Here is a 24,774-nt window from a genome sequence, read left to right as displayed (position 1 = left end):
GTGCCAGGTGTTAATGCAGTTGAAAGTAATGGCTATAAACAATGGCGATGAAGTACATCCCAATACAGCTAAAAGATCATTCACTATGTAATGTAATATCCGATAAAACACGTTATTCTGTAGTGCATTGGTAATTTTTTATAAATTAATAAAAAATAAATGTTTAATTTTTTTAATGTCATGTGTTTGTAAATAAAAACGATAAATAAAGTGCGATAACAGCTGTGATCCAAAGAGAAGTTCCGCGCTACTTCCCTCAACCTTACCAATATGGCGTCTTCATCCTTCCGTGACGTGTTTCCGAAAAAAGTGAAAGGTGAGGGGTGCTGAGTTCAGTTGTTTGGTGGTTACGGCGGGAGAACTTCATGTCTACCAGAGGGTTTTTATTATCAAAGTATCTCTGTGTTGACAGCGTGTGTGTTGTCGTAAAAGATTATTAATAAAATACAAATCAAACCACTTAATCTGGTGTACATTCCTATTACAGAACGACTGGTAAGGCTTCTCGTGAGTAACAATGGCTTGCTAAATTCGTTTCCTTGGTTTAAAAAAATGATGTGGTATAACGTGTTGTTCGAGGGGAACATTTTTGGATTGTAATCTGAAATAAATTTTAGCTAGCTAACGTTAGCTTAGCTTTCGCACGCGCGCGTCTACATTAAATGTAAAAAAACAAATGTAGTCCTGTTGAATGTTGCTTACTAGAAAGCATTGCAAGCATGTTAGCGGAAAAGTCTTGACTGCGCTAGGTAGCTGTCTATTAAGACCTACCGTTCTTACTAAAAAAATCTACATTACTTAGCGTACTGGCTTAATGAAATCTCGAATTGTTCGGAAATACGGTCATGAATGACATATGATCTGCTTGACATATTTTGCTAGGGAGTGGCGTGTTTATACTGAACGTGTTTATACGTAATGTTATATACTTCTATCTACCTCCGTAGTTGGTCTTCAGTATTTGTCTGTTTCATTGCAGAACACCACCATGTTCTCCGACTTCACTACTCAGAAGGAGGGGACATTGATGGGTCAACCTAGCGCTGACTGCCCAGTGTTTGACCGAGTGCAGCCCACTTACTCCGGCTACTCTGAGCGCTTCAAGCTGGGCGACCGCAGTTTCAACCGGCAGTACGCGCACATATATGCAGTACGGCTGATGCAGATGAGGGACATCCTCACCGCCAGAGCCAAGCAGACATGGGGTGGGTACAGTCTCCCTGTGTCATTAGCTATTCTTCTCGCATCTCATTTCGAAGTAGGGATGCCAGGTGTCCAGTTTTTGACCGGAATGTCAGGTTTTCAAATTATTCGTTCAGGTCTGGGTTTGCAATGTAATTTCTGGTCAGAGTAATTGGTGGGAGAAATTTCCATGTAGCTTCTAATGAAATGGTGTGTGAATGACTCCCAGATCAGGCAAAACAGCCCCTGGTCCAACAGCTGCCGACCTTGTTTGCGATTACCTTCTAGCTGTGCATGTTGTCCAGGTTTTGACAAATTCAAAATCTGGCAACCCTATGTCCTGCCGTCTTTTTCAGGCTCCCAAATGCACAGTAACTACCCTTTGCACACCATTCCCTCAGACCCAGTTTTTGCTGCACCACAGAGGCGTGCATGAACGTGCTGTTTTGTTACAGGTGAAAAAGTACCAGTGCGGAGGCTCTGCGACCTTCAGATGGGAGAGCAGTGTTGCATTGTGGGTACCATCTTCAAGCACATGGAGCTCCAGCCTTCCATCCTGAAAGAGATCAGCGAGGAGGTATGCAGTTAAATTTAAATTAACAACCCGTCCTTGTTGTACGACCCTGTCTGAACCGCAGTGATTTGGTGTGACCTCTTTAAATTTCACGTTTCTCCTCTCTCTGCTTACGCCTTCAGCACAATCTCCTGCCTCAGCCGCCACGTTCCAAGTTCATCAGCCCGTCGGATGAGCTCATCCTGGAAGATGAGCTGCAGAGAATCAAACTGGAGGGAAACATCGACACACCCAAGTTTGTTACAGGTAGGTCTCTTAGTCAAAGACATGAGCTGCAAAAGCAGCTGGGATGAGACGGTGTGCCTGTTTTGTATGGATATTCACTTCTTGGCAGCCCACTAAACGGTCACACTTCTGATTGGTTAAAATGTAAAATTCAATTTTATTTAGAATGAGTTATCATAGTGTTTGTTTTCTTTGGTTCTTATTGTAGAATATATCTTAAGCAATGATGATTTTGATTGCACGAGGTCTTGAACAGCAGTAGAAATCCACTACTTGAGCGAGAGATGAGCCAATCATTGACCCCCTCCAGAGTCACTGTAGGGTCGTTAGGGATGGTAACCTGTATTAAAGCTCCGCCCTCTTTCCCCGCCCTCAGGTAGCGTGATCGCTGTGTTTGGCGCAGAGAAGAATGACGGCAAGTTCACGGTGGACGGGTTCTGCGTGGCAGAGCTGCCCCCCCAGGCCCCCCGACAGCCCCTGAGCTCTGACCGGTGAGCCCCGCGATGCATCCCGCCAAAGTTCGGTGAGCGGTGACCCATTCTGCTTAACACAACCTTCATTTTCTCTTCCCCCCCCCCCTCCCCGTGGGCGGCAGGTTCGTGCTCCTGGCCTCGGGCCTGGGCCTGGGGGGCAGCGGGGCGGACAGCCTGCTGGGCCTGCAGCTGCTGGTGGACCTGGTGACGGGGCAGCTGGGGGACCTGGGCGAGCAGAGCGGGGCCTCTCGAATCTCCCGCGTCCTGCTGGCCGGGAACCTGCTGAGCCATAGCACTCAGGACAAAGACTCCTTCAATAAGGTGACCGACTGTGGCCCTGGGTTATGAGGACATGGCAGGCCATGGGTTATGGGGACATGGGAGAGCCTGGGTTATGAGGATGTTAATATGGATGTGAGAAAGACGATCTTTTGCAGCTCAAATAAGTTTCTGCTTCTTTATTGCATTTTAACACTCAATCCTATATGGATTGGCTCATTGCATGAACTAATATTTCATTGGGTTTTTATGATTTTTGAATACCAGGCTGTCAAAATAGCAGTCTGCCAAAAGCTTACAATAAAGGCTGGATTTTTGTTGGAAATTATGATCGGCATTATGTTCACCTATGAAGTTGTATTGTTTATGGCTTATACTGTGAGTACCCACATAACATTTTTTTAACCCTTGCACCTGATTTCTCCTCTGTGAATGCGTGGGTCTTTCCAGGCCAAGTACCTGACGAAGAAGACGCAGGCCGGCAGCGTGGAGGCCATCCGCATGCTGGACGAGCTGCTGGTGCAGCTGGTGGTGAGTCTGGATCCTCTCCGCTCTCAGGGCTCTGGCTGGATGCTTTGGTTTCTACCTTTACTGTGTCTCTGATTCAACAAGTTAACAAAACCAGCTGCTGTATGTTTATGTGTACGTTGGTTACTGTACTCCATGAGGTGTCGAGGTATTTAGACTTTGTGCATGTAGATTTTCAAAGGCAGCCCGACCAAATAAGCGACATGACCACCAGGGGGCTCCCAAACTATTCTAAAATATATTGTATAATGTTGGGTTTTTGGGTCCCCCATATCAAATCCTGCTTAGGTCCTCTCAGAGGCTAGGGCTAGTACTGAAGATATTACTGTCTGAATGTTGCCATTAAGGTGATGAACAGTTGGCCTGAAATATATTGTGCTATATAATGCAAGACAATATTGATTTCTTGACTGTGGTGACTAACCCTTTAAGTATGTGATTAGAATGTTTTAACTGAAGATTCTAATGCTGATGTAACAATCACTACTGGTAACTGAAAGGAATGAAATCATTCCAAAAAACCTTAAAGGGTTAAGAGTGGACTCATCTGTCTTGTCTCTCCCCTCTGTCCTGTAGGCCTCAGTGCCGGTGGATGTAATGCCCGGTCAGTACGACCCCACGAACTACACACTACCCCAGCAGCCCCTGCACCGCTGCATGTTCCCGCTCTCCACTGTCTACCCCACCCTCAAGCTGGCCAGCAACCCCTACCAGGCCGATGTTGACGGTGTCAGGTGAACAGGGTGTCTGAGGCAGCTGGGAAGGGTGAACCCCCATGTGCTTCTGTGCTTGGCTGCTTTTCCCTCCCCAATTCTGTGGTCAGGTTTTACAGCTTGGATAAGTCAACACAGTGTATATGCTGCTCCTGAGATAAGTGTTTATCAACACCATCAACGTTACAGTACGTTTCAAGCTGCACACTTCAGTTGTCTGTGGTGCTAACAAACACTTGTATTTTGGGAGCTGTAGACACTGTGCGGTCTTTATCTGTCATCATTCTTTTTCTGCCTGGCACCTGTTGAGATTTTTGATTTGCATTTTCACTTCAGTTTTATGGCTTGACTGGGATTGGCTAACATCACTTCCAGTGTTGGGTGTCTAATGGGCTGCTTTCTCCTCCCCTGCTGCGTTCAGGTTCCTGGGCACCGCTGGTCAGAACGTTGGCGACATCGTCAAGTACAGCAGCATGGACGACCACCTGGAGATCCTGGAGGGCACGCTGCGGCTCCGCCACATGGCGCCCACCGCGCCCGACACGCTGGGTGAGGAGCCGCTCGAACCCGGGCCCCCGCTGGCGGCGCGCTCCTGCAGGTGACCGGGTAACCCGATTGGTCTGTCGGCTGATCGCAGTTTTGTCTCGCCCAATCGCACTGCAGGCTGCTACCCCTTCTATCAGAAAGATCCGTTCATCCTAGAGGACTGTCCCCACGTCTACTTCAGTGGAAACGCGCCCACCTTCCAGTCCAAGCGCATCACCGGTAAGAGAGATCTGTTACATGAGTGTGGACTGATTATGCTGTGCTGGGCACGCTTCTGAGCTAGTCAATCAACTCGAAAGAAAAACTTCCCTGTTCTCTTTGCTATACTGTGTGTATTACTTGTGCCTTGCTCAGTATTTCCTTTGCTTAAGAAGGAAGCAGTATTAATAATCGCTGGCAAGTGACCTTGTCACCATCCATGTGATTGTGGTGCCCGATGACCTGTTTTCCTTATGCCATTGTGTGCCTCAAAGTGTCTTTTTTACTGTAAATGTTTGTAAAATTGTTATTTTAAAGGCCAGCGTATGGATTGTTTTAGGCCATATTGGTGATGTCGTGCCGTTCTGTCCCCAGGGCCTGATGGACAGGAGGTTCTCCTGGTGGCGGTACCGGACTTCAGCCGGACCCAGACCGCCTGCCTGGTCAACCTGCGCACCCTGGAGTGCGAGCCCATTCGGTTCTCCTCCTTCACCGCCGAGGATGACGAGGACAGCGAGATGAACATAAGCCACTGATGTGTCGGGCTGGTAGCAAGCTGCCTTTCCACACACTCCCCACCCCCCCACGGCTGCTTCCCACTGCACCGCCCGTCTGAAGCAGGAGAGCCGGAGGAACCCTCAGCTCCGTCTCATTTTTGAACAGGACAGACGCATGTTGTTACACATTAAACGTCAGCAGCTGTGTTTATAACAGTTCACGGTGACCGCTGTGCACTTCAAAGTCAATGCTGTGTTTGGTGTTAGACTGGATGTCGATGTCAGTCACTTGAATATAAATCGCTGGTTCTTGCTAATACCCTTTGTACTAGGTTTTAATTGGATCGTACCAGTGTGTCTCAGCACTTGAGTCCAGTATAATTTATGCTCCAACACAAGACAGTTAAGCAAACCAATGTTTATTAAGTGATATGTACAAGTCCTGTGTCAACTGTTTAATTAGCATGTTAGACAATCCCTCCAGTCATAACCAACTGTTTTGTCTAAACTGACTCTTCTCTCCAAAGACATTGTCTTTGTTAACTGTGGCAAAACATTGTAAATAAATTCAACTCTTGCATTTTTTTAAATGAAAGTTGTGAAAGGTGAACTGCTCCCCTCTCTGGGATTCAGGAGGCAGGGGAAAATGATTAATGATAACTGAATGAAGCACTTTCACTTCAAAAAGCCATTTGTTAGTTTTTGCAGGAAAGTGTGTTTACTACAAAGAGGCCAGGATGGATTGCTAGTTTTCATTATCGTATTTTCTCCACACAGTTTCTATGGTGGTGTCTGTTAAGCACACTCAGATTGAAGGCCCCTGTGTATCACCTGTAATGCGACTTTCTTCAGAGGAGCGAGAGCCATGAAACCCATCCCCACACGCGTGCTAAATAAGGTGTAACGGCCTCTACACCCCGAGGCGCTCTTAAAGAAACTGACATTTTGATACTTGTGTTTGCATAGAAATGCGGGAAGGTTGCTGTGCTCTTTTAGAAGATCTCTTGACTGGAAGCCTTTGCTTTCTGGGAAGTTCTCCCCTCTCTTTGCACACGGCTGGCACTAATAAAACCCTCCCCTTTCATATTTGCGGAAGTGTGAATGCATGGCGCTAGTAATATTCTTCTACTTTGTACTCATAATCTTGTGTGGTCTCGTTGAAGGTGTAGCTCGGTTCGTCGGCGGCGGTGGTGGGGTTCTCGTAGAACCAGGAGTCGTACCAGGAGGGGGTGGTCTCGGGCAGTTGGGGTGTGGCGGTGGTCTCGGGCAGTTGGGGTGTGGCAGTGGTTTCAGGCAGTTGGGGTGTGGTGGTGGGGGGCAGAGTGGTGGTGGGGGGCGGAGTCGTGGTTGGCGGGAGGGTGGTGGTGGTGGTGGTGGTCGTTGGTGGCTCGGTCGTGGTCATGCCAGCCCTCAGCCTCTGCTGGCGCAGTCGACGCAAGCGTAGCAACTTCAGGCGGCGTAGGCGCCTTTGGCGGGAGCTGAGCTCCCCGTTCCCGCCCCCAACGCTCGTCGTCCCGGTGACGTGCGAGTTCGGGTACCTGTTCCCCCACCCCGTGCCGGGTCTGGTGTTGCTGATCAGCCGGATTGGCTTGTTGCCGTACATGGCGAGGATCTGCTGAATTCGGTCCCAGTTGGACTTGGCGATGGTGAAGCTACAGGGCGTGGCCCCCAGGTCGTAACCCACCACGCACAGCTGGGTGACGGGGGTGTAGCCCTCAGCCCGCACCGTCACGCGGTACTCCCCTGGGTTCAGCAGACGCCAGTAGTCCCCTGCGGCCGCTGGAGGAGAGGCAAGCTGTAGTCACCACACTATAGCAAGTCAAAGCTACAGTAAACACGGGCTTCTATAGACCTAAATTTGTGGATATGCCATTCGAACAAATGAATTATGCCAAATATTTCTATCAGTGCCTTGAACTCATGTTGACGTTGTAGCAAAGCAATTATTATCTGCAGTACTTTTTTTGTTGCCTAAATTAACATCATTGGTCTCTGCTGTATTTAGTAGCATGCGTTCTGTCACGGGCCACAGTTACTGGTGCGGTCTTCCTTGGAGTCACCAGTTCATTAGGTTCTTTCCTCCTGCTAGTATCATTTATTCAGCTCAACATGGTAGAAGCAGATTCCCCTTCTAATTTCTTACTTCAGCAGATGGATCTTGCGGACACTAGTTTGGACAGTATCATTGCACTTTAAGCTGATTAGTAGTCAAATTCTTGTATGTCCAGTGTAGTCAACAAGTTAAAACCCATCAAAACTCACCTGTCGTGACATCGTGATTCACACCCTCCACAGATATGGTGGCATTGGCGATGAGGTTTCCTTCTTGGTCTTTCACCACGCCCCTAATCCCACGATGCACCTGTCAAGGCCAAACTGTGTCAGTACTTAAGGTAAATATAATTCCCACAGCGAGCTGTGTCAGTACCTTAAATACCATGCCCTCTGGAGGTAGTGCTTTCTTAGTAAAAACTGATTTGAAGTAAAATTTGAAGGGTATTTGTAAGAAACTGTGATTACTCCAGAAGAAATGTGCATGGCTGACACTGAATGACTGCATTCATTCAGCGGTCACCTGTTCCATGAAGACGAGCAGGGCCTCGCGGTTGTTCTCCCACTCACGGGGCAGTTCACTCTCGTGGGGGAACTTGTCACAACCCAGGAAGATGGACAGCTCAAAGCAGTTGGTGTGCAGGTAGCTGAAGTCATTCATGCCTATGCAAAGCAGGGGAAGAGGCCAATGGGTGCTGTGGAAAACTTCAGCAGGAGATGATTAATTGCAGCTCAAAAGCTGTAAGAGGCTGCTATTTTTAGGCCCCCATTTGTCAAGCTCATTAACCATTACTGATCATAGTTATTCTGTGCACCTGTGAAACTGATTTGCACTGCCATGGCAAGAGAGTGCAGGACACTAGCTATACCACTAGAGAGTGTCGTTTAACAGTACAGAGTTTTGGAATTGAGTTCCTAAGCTGAAAAACACTGGTAAAGCACTTATTTGAGAGTTACCACTTTTTTAATTAAACAATACTTCAGTGCTGGTACCATCTATGGCAGGCTTCTCTACCCTGTTCCTGGAGATCTACTGTCCTGTGGGTTTTCACTCTAATCCTAACAAAGCACACCTCATTCGATAGCTAGAGATCTGGATGAGCTGCTATTTAGTAGAATCAGGTTTGTCAAATTAGGATAGAAATGAAAACCTACAGGATGGTAGATCTCCAGGGACAGGGTTGGGAAGCTGTGATTTCTTGTATCTGAGTATGAACTGCTCAAGTACAAACAGAATGCCTAACATAAGAATAAGGTGCGTAATCTTCTGGTCAGTGGCCTTGTTCTAAACCACTATGCCTTAGCCACTGAGACATATACTGTGCATATGCCCTCATTTATTTATGGTGGGTGTGGGAAGGATAAATCCAAACCACTAAAAAGGTAGAGATATCTTTGTTGTCTTGACCTGAGAATGATAATGAATAAATCTTATGTTCTGCAGACGTGTGCTATCTGTGTAGATTCTGTACTCACTGCCCACGACAGGCTTCCATTGGGCACGGTTGGCGATGCCGTGTCTCCTGGCTGTGTCATCGGTGTGACACGCGCCACGGATGGTGTCACTCATGGTGTGATGGGTGGAGGCGTAGGCAATGGCCAGCCATCTGAACATGGAGTCATCGGGTGACACTTTCGGGTCATCCCGTGCCTCATGGGAATGGTGCCCTCTCGAGTCCTCCCCTTCCTCATTGTGATGGTACCCTCTCGAGTCCTCCCCTTCCTCATTGTGATGGTACCCTCTTGGATCCTCCTCTACCTGATAGTGATGGTACCCTCTCTGATCCTGCTCTTCCTGATGGTGATGGTACCCTCTCTGATCCTGCTCTTCCTGATGGTGATGGTACCCTCTCTGATCCTGCTCTTCCTGATGGTGATGGTACCCTCTCTGATCCTGCTCTTCCTGATGGTATTGGTACCCTCTAGGATCCTGCTCTTCCTGATGGTATTGGTACCCTCTAGGATCCTGCTCTTCCTGATGGTATTGGTACCCTCTCTGATCCTGCTCTTCCTGATGGTATTGGTACCCTCTCTGATCCTGCTCTTCCTGATGGTGATGGTACCCTCTTGAGTCCTCCCCTTCCTGATGGTGATGGTACCCTCTCTGTTCCTGCGCTGCCTGATAGTGACGGTACCCTCTCGGATCCAGCTCTGCCAGGTGGTGATGGTAGCCTCTCGGATCCTGCTCGGCCTCGTGGTGGTGGTACATGCTCCTCCACATCGCTTCATCGTTGCCCTCCTGATATTGCCGCTTCTTCCGGCTCCTGACCTCACCCTCTTCTTTCAGCTTAGCGGTCCGGTCCATGTCGTAGGGGTACGTCACCACCTTCTCCCCTCCCTGAAGGTTGGCCCCCAGCACAAAGGGGATCTGCTCCATCCATGAAATGATGGCTTTGGTCTCCACAGCAACCTAAATGACACAAGTCCAGATATATCAGAGGTTTATCTGTTACTAAATAGGCAGCAGCTCTTGTAATTTTATTTACTTAGGACCTTTTTTTAGACGTAGATATCAAACGGTACATCTCAGCATGTTCTTTTAAAACCTATTCAAGTACATCATTTAGCCGATAACGTACATAACAGATTGTATAAATAGAATGGTTTGGTTAACTGATTTACAGCAGTAAAGTATAGTGCAGTAATGAGATGAGCAGTGAAGTCTGGATGTGGTTTTGGGGCAGGTTCTGTATGGGACTTGTGTGAGCCCCCTCTTCCACATCCTCCCTCCATTGCACCACACGTACCGAGCCGTTCTCTGCCAGGAAATTTTCCGGAATGGGGACGTGGTGGTTCGGCATGACCTTGGGGACCAAACCCTTGTCCTCCGCCTCCCACAGGGCAGTGTTGAGGTTAGGGAAGTTCTGAAAGATGTCATAGCCTTCCTGCGTCCAGTGGCCCAAATCCCAGTTGCCCAGCTCCGAGCCCTAGGAGCAGAGGAAAACGAAAGAGCGTTTTACAGACCAGGATGACGCAAAACAGAGTAGGTGATTCGGAGCGTTTATCGGTAGAAAGTGTGCTCTGACCGCTTTGTACGCCAGCTCGTAAGCGTCTGGGTTTAGCGAGGGCACCAGGTGGATGCGCACGCCGTCCACCAGCCGGCGCACTCGCGGGTTGCCGTCCTTGTACTCCTTGCACAGGTACTGCATCAGGAGAATCAGCAGCTCCCGCCCCAGGGCCTCGTTACCATGAAGGCCGGCCGTGTAACGAAACTCTGGCTCACCTGCCGCACGACAAGGACAACATCCTCACGGAAACAGTCAGAATTTTGCTGAAGTACAATGGGAACAAACTTGTCTTCGGCTCCCACCTGTCTCATGTTCCCCGGCGTTGTCAGAGATCTCCATGGCATATATCTTCAGTCCTTTGTAGCTGGTGCCAAGGTCATAGATTCTGGTAATGTTCGGGCACTCATCATTGATCGCTTTCATCAACTGAAAAAGAAATTTGACTGGTCCACACTGCATTCTGTCTGCTTAATTGTTCACTGAATCAGATTTTTCTCTCAGATGAATGAATTTAAAGAGTTAAGCATAGACTCAAGGACTGTGAAGCCTTTAATGACATTATCTGGTGTTTGAAGTACAAAAGCAAGAATGAGGAATAAGTCATCAGTCTGTATTGAGGAAGGGAGAGGTTGCACACCAGGGTCCAGTTTCACTAAACAGGATTACCTAAAGACTAAACAATTAACTGGATAACCGCACTGAATAAAACCCGTAACCCTCCCAAATCTGGAACATGGACTGAGGTTTTGCTCAACACAGTTATCCACAGCTAACTCTGTAATCCTGCTTCATGAAATAGCCTCCCAGGTCAGCAGACAAGTCACATCCACCTCACCTGTATCATATCATCCAAGTTGTGATGCTTGAAGTCCAGGTAGTCTACTGGAGTGACTTCATTCTGACTCTGCTGGCTGTTGGCATCTGAGAGGAAGAAGACGCATCACTGAGGGGAAAGGGACTGACTGAAGCAGGGTAGATGACACCAAGTAGGGCAGAGGGGTCACTGTGTGTGCGGTACTGAAATGGGACTCAAGGCTGCGCTTGTAGCACGGGGAGAAACAGCGGCGCTACTCACCAGGCAGGGGGCAGCCCATCACCTCCAGCCGCATGCAGAGGCTGCCGTTCCAGCTCTGGGGCAGGATCCGGATGTAGCGCGCCACCACGGGCTCCATAAAGTAGGACACGACCGGCGTGCTCTTGTCCGCGTTCCCGAAGAACAGCTGCGCGTGAGGACAGAGGAGTGCACAGCTGTGAGCATCGTCTCTCTCGGGTCCCTCTCGCCGCTGTACGCTTCTGGGTCGATTTGAGCCAGCATTACCCTAAATACACTGCTAATATCTTTTCTAAGTGCTGAGTGTACATGCATGTATGATATATGAAATGAATGGTGAGGCTTCATTAATGATCAGTACAGTAGAGGGATTTCTGTCAGCTTCCATGGATGGAAGCATCCGATTTAAAGAGTTTAAACTTAATGAGCGAGCACCTGCAAGTTCGGAAGCAGAGTGATACATTTGGCTCAATGGGAGGTAGTGGAGTGCCACCAGGGATTCTGAGCCCCATGAAAAGATCTTACATTGGGCCCCACTTCCCCAAAAAATCCTATGTTCTATCAATTTTTAGGGCCCCTGGGTCATAGCCCGAAAGCTTGGTTCAGACGCATTCAAATACCAAGACGGATAGTGGCTGCTGCTGTGACTCCGGGCAAGAAAATCCAACTTCTGTAAATCATCCCAGTAATATGAAGCCATGCAGGTTTTAGCAATTATGTAAGATATACAACTTCACTTCTTTCCCATCTGAGCAATTCTAGTATAATTACAGCGCTGCCATTCTGTAATTAGGAGTATTCCGTTTCACTGTGGTCACTGTCAGGGGTGCAAATTGGCTTTGCCATAAAGAGGGACTATCATTTGGGGTCATGTGGTTTCGAACTTAATACAGACAGCTGTAGCACTGCACATGAATGAGGCTTCTCACCCAGTCAGCGAATCCGTCATGGAGCACAGTCCATTCCCGACTGTCATTGCTGAAGGCCACATAGAACGTGCTGACATAATCGTTGCTGGAAAAAAAAGGGCGAGACATAGCACAATGGCCTTATTTTTTATTTATTTATTTATTTATTTATTTATTTATTTATTATTTAACCCGGTAAGCCAACTGAGAACTCAATTCTCAACGCCAGTAATAAAATCACATTATTGCAACATACTATTCTATAGGTTAGCAAAATTGCTTACAGTGCATGGCAGAGGCACTTATCACACATGCACCCCAGTGAAAAGTTTTGTGGTGGAAAGTTGGTGAAACACCATCTAGGCATTCAGGTGAACACCTGGCAACATTTGGTTGAAAAGTGTATGTTTTCTAGTTGACTAGGACATAGCCAGACTATATCCACGTAAAACCTGAGCTATACTGGGGTTAACCTAGTCCGTTTATGTCAAAACGTCTCTTAACCTGGATCTCCACCACTCTAGACGTCTAGATTCCGGCTTTTGCTCACTGGGACTGTAGAATGTCTGGCTTCAGGGGAACCCTGACAGGGTTATATAATAGGATCAATAGAATGTTCCAATACTCAGTCAAAATAAAAATGCTAAAACTAAATGAGCTGTTTGACATATCGATTATAACAGACTGTAGTTTGTTCTTTTACTGAATCTAGTTTTGACTGGCTCCCAAACTGGTGCAAATGTTTCTGGCGCCAAGCCTGTAATGCGATGTGCTGTTTGCTTTAAGAGGCATGGCTGTTTCCTCAGCTGTTTTGGAGGGAGATTAAGGCCTCTTACTGTATTTTGGAATCCCTGCCCTGGGTGACGACGCCGGTGAACTCTGTCTCCCGCCGAGCGTCAACCTCGAACCAGTGGTTTCCTTCCTCTGAGTTAGCGCACCAGGCTCCACCGTAGGAGTCATCCTCATCATCTGTTCCCTGTTGCAACCAATTGCTTTTAAAAACCATGTCAAAAGCAATCCTGACAGCAGTTACCGTAATATAAAACATCCATTTCCAACTGTCAAATATCCTTCAGGCAGACTGAGAAGCCATGACTGAGAAGCTGTGAGATATTGAAGTTCAAATTAAATAAGTGTCTTGGTCGGTATGAAATTCATTCAGCATGGAGTTCGAAAGTATTAATATGAACATTGTGCATAAATATAATTTGAAGTGCATTGGAAAGTAAAACTAATGTAAAATTATCAAAACTCGTATTCATATTTTAATGTATGTATGAAGCACAAGCACAATCATATGCTGCACTATGGAGAAGTACACAGTAATTTGAAATTTGTTTATGTGTGTAAAAGACCTCCAATATTATTTATTTACATAGATTTTCCTTTCCCTGGGGTCTGCAAATGGCATGTTTAAAATGTGGATTGCCAGAAGGCCCATTAGATGGCCTGATGTTCATGGGACGGTGGGGCACCTGCATATTGAGACGTCCTCTTTGGGGGCCAAACCCATAGTGTAACATGGAAGAAGCAATGAGCTGGTCTCCATCGACACGGTGGGACTCCAGTCCAAGAGGGGGGCATTCTGAGAGGGAGAGAATGTTTGCAAGGTCCACTTTAGATGGTAGGTTTCAAATGAATAAGTTTTTTCAAGAATGTGTGTGGTTCTGGTGAACTGGGCTGGAAACTAGAACGGAAATGAAAGCAGCTTATCTTCAGGAATCTTTCTTTCCTCATTCATAGTAAATTCTCCACAAATATGACATTCAAACCTGAGCCAAACCAGCCTTTCAGAGACCTAAGTGTGTTGCATTGACCGTGAAATCAAGGTGCAGTATGGATGACACAGGATTTAAAGTTGTATTTAAACTTTCATTCTTCATCAGTCTCAGGCTGTTACGAGTCAGGTGGGGTATGGACCAAAACCAACAGCAGCTCTTCTGGGAACCCAGATCTACTGTTGAAATTGGACGTGACATTATTCACAGAGTGTTTTCTGTTCCTGTGGTGGGGTTCAGCTTCAACCAGTGCCAAACTAGACCGACTTCAGAGTTATTTGGATCGGTTATCTCAGACGTTTAACAAGTCCAATCCAAAATGCCTGAAGAAAGCAAAGAGCCCCGGAATATCTGTTTTTCAAAGGCATGAGGGCAGGCACATTTGTTTACCATCAGAAATGATAAGAGGAGATCCTGTTTCTTTGTTGTTTTCTCATCAGATTGAATTGAGCTTGGAAAGAAATTACTGTCTCGTATTACTTGGAAGACTGAGAGCTGCCCTTGAGTTTCTAAATCTTGGAAGAAGATGGCCAGAATCTGTCTGCCAACAAGGCACTGTTATGGGTCCCTGCAGTAAAATTGAGGCTATTCAGTTTGTTGGAGTGATACAGCACATTCTTAGATATCATAATTTGAATTTTCAAAATGCAGTTAAAATCTGTGTGCTATTAATTGAGGTAAACAAGGCTGCCTTGCTAAAAATCAGTTTCACACATCTTGGAAAAATCTATTTTACACCTACTTTTGATAATGGTGTTGGCTACTCGGCCATTTTCTTCCAGTTCTGTTAAACAGTTAAAGGATGTTCTCCAGAAGCTGTTAGTTCAGGTGTTTTGTTCAGATGCGCTATCTTGCACACAGTGCTAAAGGAAGTTCCCTACAATCACCAGCTTTCAGATTCCCAAAAATTAAGGCACATGGTAAGTACATTAAAGGGATGTCACATTTTTTGTTTTACTATGTTATTTCAGTCCTAGTGTGTGTTTTTCAGTGGCCCAGGCAGTTTTTTGACATTTTTGATTATTACAGAATTTATGTCACCCTAACAGCTTTACAATGGGAGGTATGATAATTTCAGGGGTTTGTGGTCTAAAGGTAGAAAATCCACTTTAAGTAGCTCCAAAGCAACTTAATTTCAAATATGAATTAATATCAAAAATCCCTGAAAGTAGATTATCCCTCTTAGCAAGTAATGTCAAATAATGGATTTGGATGCAGCTGATGCATCTCTAACACATCTCCTGTTTTTGAGTTTGAGCTTGAATTCTCTGCTGTTGGCAAAGGTTGGCAGTTGCCTTACGTTTTGGTGCAGCAAGGACAGGAGGTGGCCTCTCTCTCCTCTCATCCTCCTTCTTTATCTGTATTTCTGTCATGGAATATACAAAGTATTAATACATTATCCAATGTATTAACATCAGTAAATGATCAGTATCTACAAAAGAGTAACAATGTGCAGTGGAACACCTGAACATCACAGACATGCAATAGAAAGGAGATAAAAGAGGAGTATCTCTGGCAAACCACCAATAGCAGGGACTCCTGGTTAATATGTCCGTGGTATTCCTATTGGAAAATGTCTTCATGTGGACAATGCCGTGCCATCATTTAAAAGTGTGATTCATTTCTTATGCGCTGGAAAATTCCATTGCATTAGCAGAAGATTTTGGCAGAGAGATCAGAGATGTTATATAACACATATTTCACTTTTTTTTCTGTTGTTGCTGTGTTTCGTGTTGTCTGCATTTTATTCAAGCTGCATCAAAGTATAAATGCCAGAGGGGGTGTATGTGAAATAGAACACACAAAGGCTATCTACAGAGATCTGGAAAAAGGAACACCAGAGAGAGACCCCAGGTTTGGAACGGTATCTGGTTGGATCACATGGCAACGCAGCAAAGTCCCAGTTGTGCTTATACTGCCTGAATCCAGTAATACGGTGATCAGATTCAGATTATTTCGCAGCAAATGTAAACCAGACCTTGGCAAGATATAATCCCTACAAAAGAAAAAACACTCCCAGGCAGGATATGAGGAGAAACCATTTGCGTGAGCACTAAAGTGAAGCCACGTGGTAAGAACCAGATTTTGCTTCGCACCGTAGTTCATTTAAAAAAAACATGTATCTGTAATTGCACTTTTAAAAATACTGTCAGCATATTTATTTGTTCAGTGCCTTTCTCATCCTGGTGTGGTTTCATAAGGCAAGGTCAATACAGTGTGACCAGAAGTGCAGGTCTGATTTAACAAACAGACCTGGGACTATTCCTATAAAGTATCGCAGGGGATTAGTGCTGATCTAGGATCAGGTATCCCCTGTCCTTACCTTAACCCTGTCCATTATGAACTAAAAAGGCAAAACTGGTCCTAGACCCTGCTCTCGGATGCATTATAAATATGGGCCTTGGCCGTGGCGCATGCCTCTGGCTCCAGCCCTCTTCCGTAGGGTGGCTGTGAACACAGAATGTTTCTCCAGGTTTTGCTCGCATTAATGTTTTCCTGCTAAAGACACCATATATCTTCTTTACCAGCTATTCACGCTCCTTTCTGCTTGTGGCTAGGCTGAGACACGTGGCAGCAGCTGTCGTTTTTATTCACCTTCTTTCTCATTCCCCTCCAATATATTCATATTTTCCATTTTTTTCCCAGAGTTTTCCACACGCCTACATTTCCCTACTTTCTACATAATAGTTTAAACTGAGGGTTCTCAAGCCTGATCCTGATGGGTCGCAGGGTCTGCAGACTTTTGTTTTCAACCTGAAAATCAGGTTGATTCTGGCCCAGGAAAGCAAGTGAAGTGAGTTGTGTAATCGGCTGCATTAATCGTTAAATTATGTGCTGAGTGACAACGAAAACCAGCAGACCCTGCGGCCCTCCAGGACCAGGGGCTGATAACCTCTTGTTTAAACTGCTCTTCTTTGCACCAGTATGGAAATTGCATTACATTTTTCATGTACATTTTTCATACATGCTGGGAAAACTGTGAATAATCACATTCATGTGATTAGTTCGATTTGATCTTTCTCAGAGCCTCTCAAAAAGAATCAAAGATGGCATCCATACTCTAAAAGATTTGCTGTATTGATTGTCTGATGGCGACGTGTCAATCATGAAAACATTGTCTTCATAAGTAAGATAAACATTGTTTTGTCAATTAAGGTGGTCCTGATGCTAACCCCTTTAAAGCACTACATAAATAATTTACAGTTTAGTCTTTCAGCGAAAGCCAAGGTCATTCAGCCAAAGCGCAAAAGTGCATTTCACATGTACTGACATACCTTTTTCCTCAAACTCTTTCCAAAAGTCATCTGTCTCCTCCTCTTCTTTCTTCCTCGCAGCTGTGAAACAGAAAGCAAAGTTTGAGGGCAGTGATAAAGACCGCTTAACCAACAGATGGGGGTGAGTTCTCGAGAAAGATGAACAAATATAGGTTTTATGTTACAGAGGTTATCCATGTGTATAAAATTGGTTCTCTCACTTTTCATTAAACCTCACTGCATTCAGTTAGACATTCTGGAGGGGCAGAAGCCACAGCAGTTAACTTGCAGTGCTCCAGAATGGCACTTTCTTTGTAGCCTGTTGCTTGTAACATCTACTGCCAAGGTCTTGTTGTTGCACAGCATTACTGATACAGATCTTTCACAGAGCTCACAGACAGTGTCATTCAGTTCCCAGCTGAGTTCAAGAAATATTTATCAGTTTTTCCCATGCTTTTACAATGTTTACAAGGGTATGGCCTTTCTTTTTTTTTTTTTTTTTACTAAGTTAGCTTTAGGTCACATGCGTAGACCACTTAGGCTTAGACACACAATAAAACCAGAGATGAAAGCAGAGTCTGAGAAATAAGGTGCCAGAAACGTACTGTTATAGTCGTCATAGTCGTCATACCACGGTGCTTCATATGGTGCAGGACTGGGCTCCGCTACAACCAAATCACAGGCCAGCATTAAATAAATGCCATTCTCTTGCATGGAAAATTAAAGAAGAGAGCTATCTTGTGTTGTCCTCTGAAACCATCTCAAAACACTATTTCCCTGATGGGTTATAGTTTCACATGATCCCCATGTTAAAAGTTGCATGCTTTGATCTAAAAACCACAACTGAAGATCCTCCATCTGAAAGGCTTATTTGTTTGGCCAAACAAAGACAATCTTGTCAGCTGTCTATTTGTTTGCTTAAATCTTAAATTTTACAATGTGAAGTGGAAAAAGTGTAATTTCAAGTGACAACATTGCCCACTGTTTCAAGGTCCGACAGCTAAGAAAAAACAGCCTCGGAAATCCTTAATCCTTTACTTAAATGAAGCATTCACATATCTTTTAAACAAGCTGTTCTTTAATCAAATTCTTACAGAGCATGTACCTAGTTACTGCTAGCAAAATTGTTTGTCTTATTATGGAGTTTCAATGCCATATGGAGTATTCAAAACACAGAATACCACAAAACATCCCAGAGGTCTTAAAAGAAGGTTAAGTCCAAAGTTTTGAAACTGCATGTTTCACACGCACTTGATTCCATTTCCCATCAGCCCTCATTTCAAAATGTTCTGCGGTGCTTTGCCAAATGAATAGACCCTGGAATACCATTCTAACTCAGCCATTAAGAACTATGGCATTATGAATTACCTGTGACGTGATAGCTCCAGTCTTCTTCCGTAGGTATGACCGCCTTGCCATCAGGGAATGGGAAGGGATCAGGCCCCTCATCTGCCAGGGGGGAACCAGACAATGAGGTCAGTGGAGGGATTTTAAGACTCCGTAAAATACTTCCCTGTAGCAAAAATTCACTAACAATCCCTGAGGCCCCGAAGGTTGGATGAGAGTGATATTATAAATAAATCACAGATGGTATATGGGGTTGCGTGTGTACCGTTCGGCCGAGAAGACTGAGAGCAGAGCTGCGTGCTGTGCTAGATACACTGCTACATAAATATTCTCGACTATAAGCAGGCCTTGTGTAAATTCAGCATTGTGAACTTTGGCAACATGGCCGGCTGCTGATGAGGCATCTTAATGTTATTGCGATCCCTCAAATTTCTTTCAGGGAATAAGTCCCCAATAGCATTTCCCACCATTACCCTTCATTATAAAGGGGTCATGGATTACTTCACCTCAACTTCTCTATTTTTCTGTTGTACACAATTTTAAGTAAATAAGGGCTTGAATTTAAACTTGCATTTGGGATCCCAGTAGTCATCCCCATCATCCTCTTTAAACACTGTGGTCTCAGCCGTTGTATCTGGCGTCATTGGCTCTTCTGTCTTCCAGTCATACTCTGTACAAGACAAAAGGCAGCAAGGGTTCAGGGTTGAAATTGTAAGAATACAATTAAATTCCTGCAAAACAGATATACTGCTGAGGATAGTGCTTTACATGGTTTCAGACAAGGCTACAGCACCTGTCCGATCAAGGTTTCTTGGTGACCTCTGGTTCTAACATGTGACCAACTGGGAGAGATTTATAAACCTCAGCCTTATCAGGACAACATAAAAATGACAAACACTCATTTGCATTTATGTTCTTCCAAAGGTATCTAAGGGAACTGCAGGTCAGCCACTAAACTCTAGCAATCACATTTACAGCTACCCACTCTCACCATCTGGTTCTGAGTATGGTTGGTCTGGGTAGGGTTCATCTGGGTATGGAGGCTCTGGATATGTTTGGTCTGGGTTTGGGGTTCCTGGGTATTGTTGGTCTGTGTTTGTGAGTTCGGGGTACGGCTGGTCTGGGTATGAAGGTTCTGGGTACAGCTGGTCTGGGTCTGGAGGTTCTGGGTATGAATAGTCCTCTTTTTCGGTTAATTCCGGTACCACCACGGGGCCATCTGTGGGATCTGTTTGGAACACTGAAGATATGGTTGAGTCTTAGTTATGAACACCTAATTATGTACCTATTACACCTTATAGCTTACCATTTGACAATATGAGATGTAAATGATGGGAAGAGGAAGCTACTGAGGTAGAAACACTCTTCTGTGGTTGCTCTTAGGTCAGTGAAATGTTGTTTGGTACATACTTCTGTCCCAGCCCAGCTCGGTCGTAATGCGCTCCTCCTCCTCCAAGCTGGGCGGCGTTGTCAGTGGCCTGTCTGTCTGCACTTCCTCCTCTGCCTCCTTGAGTCTCTTGTTTGCCTTGTCCTTGGGTTTCTTGGTGGACTTATCTTTGGGTTTCTTGGTGGTTTTCGGCTTTTTCGTGGTTTTGGGTTTCTTTGGTGCCTTTGGCTTTTTCGTGGGTTTGGGGGCTCTTGGTACCTTTGATTTGGCCTCCTTCTCAGCAGCCTTTCTGGCCCTTGCTGGAGGAAGGAATTAAACCAAAAAAGAATGCAGTTACAAACAACAAAACTAGTTTAAGTTCAAAAGTTGCTGGTGTCTTTGGAGGATATCAGAAGTTCTCGCTTCTGCACATGAAGCATGCGTGTTTGTGAAGCATTCCATAGCAGAAGCTAACACAGTGAAATGTAGGCTTGGGCAGTAAATCAGCAGTGTAAGAATGTGCCTCTGAAATTGGAAATGGAAGATTTAATACTGCCGGTATTTATGATGGACTGGCCGTGGCCCTCGAGCTATTAGCTATGTAGCCCCGCGCTGACTCAACACATTGCCTCTGCCTGTACTCATTTTGAATCTCTGTTGAAATGATCCATGCTGAAAGGCGTCTGACAGAAACCTCATTGGCTCAGTGCAGAAAGGCCCCGCTTGTGCCTGCCTGGCAGAGAGCCATGGACAAGAACAGGCAGGTGTAGGTCAATATGCCTTTACTCTGGGGGCTCAGGGAATATGATGTCAAGCGTGCAATGTGTTTCTTCTTAAGAAGAAATAAACGGAGAGTGATGCTTTGAAAGAAGGACTAATTTCCACGTTTTGTATTGCCCTACGAACTTACGTCTCGTTTTGGCTTTTTTGCTTCTCATATTTCACGAAACTCTGGACTTGTCAAGGAGCCAGTTTGTTCAGCATGATGATGAATGTCTGAAGCCCTGAAGGTCAACTACGCTTAAATCTCATCTCACGCAATATCTTCTTGTTCATTGATATTAACTGATACAGGCAATTTGCCCAAGGAAATATAATCTGTCCCATTCTCTATCTGGGGGACAGTGCACGCAGCTTGCAAATAATTCAATTGTTGGGACTGCTCCAGCTCACTGTGTAATGTCAACTTCTTCACAAAGCCAAATAAAGACTGAGACCACTTAACTATTCACTCCAGTCTTTGTTCCTTGGCATCGGTTTGCCGTGCCTGTCTTTAATTTAGAGATTTGCTTAACAGTGAAATGAAAGGGTCCAAGGTGTACAATCCTAGATCAAAACAAGTTCCTGAATCAAAAAAAAAAAGCCCATTAAAAAGCTTGGCTTCATCTTAAACACCAGTATGGCTGTAAGTTTCAGAGGCTTCTTTTGTGGGTATGTGTTATATGTGTGCTCAGCTCATGTTTCAGACTAGCTCCAGCCTGTCCAAAGAGTGGGTTCCTGTCTGTCCCAGCAGGTGGCAGGGGCCACTGGTACGTGTTTGGGTCTGAGCCTGACAGAGAGAGAGAGCTGGGGGGAGGGGGCATCAGGCGTCCTGTAGCATATCCTGACAGGTGTAATAAGGTCTCACCTGCCAGAATGTAGCTAAGGCAAAGGGGCCGTGGATGGGATAAACCTCTGACACAGCTGCACATAACAAACTGCCTGTTCTTCTTTTCGGATTGCATAAGACCACATAATCTCACATCTTCATGCCGGGGGGAGGGGGGGGGCGTATCTTATCTTATCCCTTGGAGGAGACACTCAACCTACCAACCACTCTCTTTCAGCTGATTGGTTTAGCCCTTACACTCATGGCTATGTCAACTAAAAGCCAATGTATCAATGGATTATTGTCAGAAGTAATATGCAATATACTGAGGATTATGGTACTTACTGTGCCGTAATCAAACCTCCTCTTTGCTTCAGTTTTAGCTTGTATCTTCAGCTTTAGATACAACAGATCTTTCTGTCAACCTTTGTCTGGCCCTGTTGCTTGACCTTATTTTCCCTTTGATTGCACCTTGTTTGACAATCATTCATAACATCAAACACTGCATATTATACGATGCTATGCTGAAGAAAAAACAGCAGCTTGTGCTGTATAAGATGATAAACTGCAACTCAAGTGTGGCAATTTCCTGTTATTCTGTATACTTTAGGAAAATAAATGGAGATGGATGATTGGGGTGGAATGATTTCAGGGTTTATCGGATTCAGTCACTTCAGCCCTTTTTTCCAGCAGATGTTATGATTAAGTATGTTTTTTAAAGGAAATGTCTGGGACTTCTGTATCCATGGGGACTTAATGTCTGCTTTCCTTCTTCAAAATCCTTCAAGCTCAAATTAATAATCATTCAGGCCAGGAACAGCCCTTGTCATTATTGTTTTTAACATAATTCCTGTTTCCTGTTTAATTAGCAGATAGAGGATAAAAAATGTAATGCTGTGAAGCACATGCATTTTTACATTATTAAGTGGTCAATTCTGTCTGCATTCATGCACAGTTGTGGTAATTATTGCAACTAAATCATAATTTAAGACTCGAGAAGTGATTTCCAAAAAAGCTTTGATTCACATCATACATGATTTATACCTAAGGAGGACAATATAAATGTGGAATGCATAAGAATGCATTTGCAGTATATCTGCATAGGAATATTTGACAATCAAGTGACTTATAATATTTTGCCTGTGTCATCATTAAGTCTAGAGGCAGCTGTACTGTTTCTGTTAAATCCTCACAGAATTCAGACCTCTTTTCAGGTCACATTCGCTTTTCCACTAGGGCACACAAAAATGTACTTCTTCATCAAAATTTCCTGTGTAAAACAACACCAGGGCAGATTTAAGATGGAAAGTTCAGACTGTAATTCCAAAAGGCATCTTAAATAAAGAGCTTAGAGATGTGTAAACGTTTGGGGGCATTTAGGGATAAAAAAAGCATATCCCTATCTCCCAAATGTGAAAAATCTGTTTAGCTTAGGTAGTTCAACCACAAGCACCTCTGCTATTTCAGTTTTTGAAATGAGAAAACACATAGAGAATCACAAGGTTTAGAGATGTTCATGTTTGATATGTGGCAGCAACGATTCGTTTAGCTGATGCATACTGTAAAAATGTGTTTACAAGATGTGCTGCCTCTCCAGCACCAAGCCAAGAAAAGTTGAATACTCACTATTTTGTCATCGCTGACTAAGTCTCATGTATGTTGGCTTTGAGTAAAGTCAGGTGTGCGTCTGTTGCTTGTTATGTTTTCTGGCACTGTCAGAGGGAAGGTGTGTGCAATCGGAGATGCTGTTGGCCTTCGTCGAAGCCAACACTCCATTCATTTCACTTCACACTTTGTTATGTCTGGTACGATGTAATGCCTGCGTGTGTTTCTTTTGTTTATTTTATTTTGGTTTATTTTTTTTACCTGCAGATGCTTCCTCTGGAGATTTCTTGTTCTTTGATTTGGACTTCTTTCCCTTTTTCGGGTCTGCGGCGGGGCTGTCCACGAGCTCCTCCTCATCTCTCGGCTCGTCCCGCTGCTCGTCTTTCCGTCGCTGCAGGGGCCCCCTGTCCCGCCTTCCCCGGCCCCCCAGGGCCCTGCTGCTGGTCAGCAGAGCCCGCGAGTCCCCGTCCTCAGAGTGCGCCAGCACCCAGCACAGAGCCAGGAAGGTGGCACACAGCAGTGCCACGCCCCACCTCATCTTCTACCAGCGTTATCCCTCCTCAGAGTCCTCAGAGTCCACAGAGGCAGGCAGAGTTTCCACTCACTCTCAAAATGTGCTCAATGGTCACAAACGGCTGAGTTTTTTTTTCTCTTTTCTTTTGCAGGAAAACCCCTGAAATGGTGGTGCCGGTACGAGTGCTCCCAGAGATTAAGGAAAGAATGAAACTCAATCAGAGATTGCGCTTTACATGTAAAATCCAACTGAGCGTTCAGGCTGAAAACCAGAGGGTTCCCTGGGAAATCGGGTGCATGCGTCCAGTTTTTGCAAAGTCCTTTGGAAAATCACAGGTGAGGAGATCAGTTGTATTCCTGTTGGAGGGTAAAATGTAAAGAGAAAAAGAGAAAGAAATTTGGTGAAGTGGAGATGCACTCTCTCTCTCTCTGCAGACCAGGAGAACAGCCTCCCCCGTTCCTCAAAGACGTAGTACTCTAGAATTTTCTCTGTAGTCTGTCATAGGGTAGGTGGGAAGGCTCACAAGATGCAGTTCCAGAGGTGGAGACTTTGGAGGAGAGAGAGGGAGAATAGGACAGGACAGGGTGTGTGAGAGAGAGAAAGAGACAGACAGAGTGGGAGAGAAAGAGAGGGAGAAGTGGGGGGAGGCCAAATGTTAAAATGATTCATAATGAGCCCTTTTCAATTACTCACACATTACTCCAAGGGAAAACAAATGAAAAAGAAACCCAAAAATCTAAACTAAAATATAAAAAGAAAAGAAAGCTGTGTCTGCCGTTTGTTCTCAAATTGCAGCGTCAGCCCACAGTATTTTCCAGAAGAGTTTTGGTTATGACTCTGTGAAACAAAATTCACCAAGTCATAAGGGCTTCGTAAATGTTTGTGTGGAAGAAAGCTGGTATTTGTTTTATTTATTTATTTATTTATTTATTTGTTTGCCATGTCACTTACCTCTTTCCCTCCTCTGCCCTGCCCAGATGGCAGACAGTTTGGACAGCTGCAGAGCTTTTAAAAACAGAGAGATGGCCAGCTCTGCTTCTCTTTGCGCAGTAGGCAAAAGAATGAAAGAGTGGAGAAAAACAGGCAGT

At 45.1% G+C, this 24,774-nt stretch overlaps 2 protein-coding genes across 6 annotated transcripts; one reads left to right on the top strand and one right to left on the bottom strand.

Annotated features, from left to right (window-relative positions):
• The first annotated feature begins 260 nt into the window (after nucleotides 1-260).
• Nucleotides 261-5,802, top strand: pold2 (polymerase (DNA directed), delta 2, regulatory subunit). 3 transcript variants are annotated; one of them, XM_064353815.1, is made up of 11 exons: nucleotides 261-316; nucleotides 980-1,205; nucleotides 1,638-1,759; nucleotides 1,879-2,006; nucleotides 2,362-2,472; nucleotides 2,577-2,775; nucleotides 3,184-3,264; nucleotides 3,838-3,995; nucleotides 4,396-4,523; nucleotides 4,638-4,739; nucleotides 5,094-5,802. In XM_064353815.1, exons 2-11 carry the CDS (start codon nucleotides 989-991, stop codon nucleotides 5,252-5,254), a joined length of 1,407 nt encoding a protein of 468 aa, XP_064209885.1. In that variant the 5' UTR covers nucleotides 261-316; nucleotides 980-988; the 3' UTR covers nucleotides 5,255-5,802. The 3 variants fall into 3 exon arrangements, with proteins under 3 accessions (XP_064209885.1, XP_064209882.1, XP_064209884.1); XM_064353812.1 differs by lacking the exon at nucleotides 261-316 and adding an exon at nucleotides 323-495; XM_064353814.1 differs by lacking the exon at nucleotides 261-316 and adding an exon at nucleotides 323-507.
• On the bottom strand, nucleotides 5,619-24,774 carry LOC135264869 (adipocyte enhancer-binding protein 1-like). 3 transcript variants are annotated; one of them, XM_064353811.1, is made up of 21 exons: nucleotides 24,638-24,774; nucleotides 23,434-24,042; nucleotides 20,024-20,299; nucleotides 19,605-19,853; nucleotides 19,185-19,283; nucleotides 18,635-18,715; nucleotides 17,872-17,931; nucleotides 17,288-17,347; nucleotides 15,313-15,378; nucleotides 13,710-13,819; nucleotides 13,071-13,210; nucleotides 12,256-12,340; nucleotides 11,351-11,495; nucleotides 11,111-11,196; nucleotides 10,578-10,701; nucleotides 10,294-10,490; nucleotides 10,015-10,194; nucleotides 8,744-9,677; nucleotides 7,791-7,930; nucleotides 7,478-7,577; nucleotides 5,619-6,994 (listed from the first exon to the last, which is right to left on the bottom strand). In XM_064353811.1, the coding sequence occupies exons 2-21, from the start codon at nucleotides 23,708-23,710 to the stop codon at nucleotides 6,327-6,329; spliced, it is 4,077 nt and encodes a 1,358-aa protein (XP_064209881.1). In that variant the 5' UTR covers nucleotides 23,711-24,042; nucleotides 24,638-24,774; the 3' UTR covers nucleotides 5,619-6,326. The 3 variants fall into 3 exon arrangements, with proteins under 3 accessions (XP_064209881.1, XP_064209879.1, XP_064209880.1); XM_064353809.1 differs by having other exon boundaries at nucleotides 23,434-24,233; nucleotides 24,638-24,753; XM_064353810.1 differs by lacking the exon at nucleotides 24,638-24,774 and having other exon boundaries at nucleotides 23,434-24,257.

Source organism: Anguilla rostrata, chromosome 10, assembly GCF_018555375.3.
Source record: "Anguilla rostrata isolate EN2019 chromosome 10, ASM1855537v3, whole genome shotgun sequence".
Taxonomy (NCBI): domain Eukaryota; kingdom Metazoa; phylum Chordata; class Actinopteri; order Anguilliformes; family Anguillidae; genus Anguilla; species Anguilla rostrata.
This window is presented reverse-complemented; position numbering and strand designations above follow the sequence as displayed.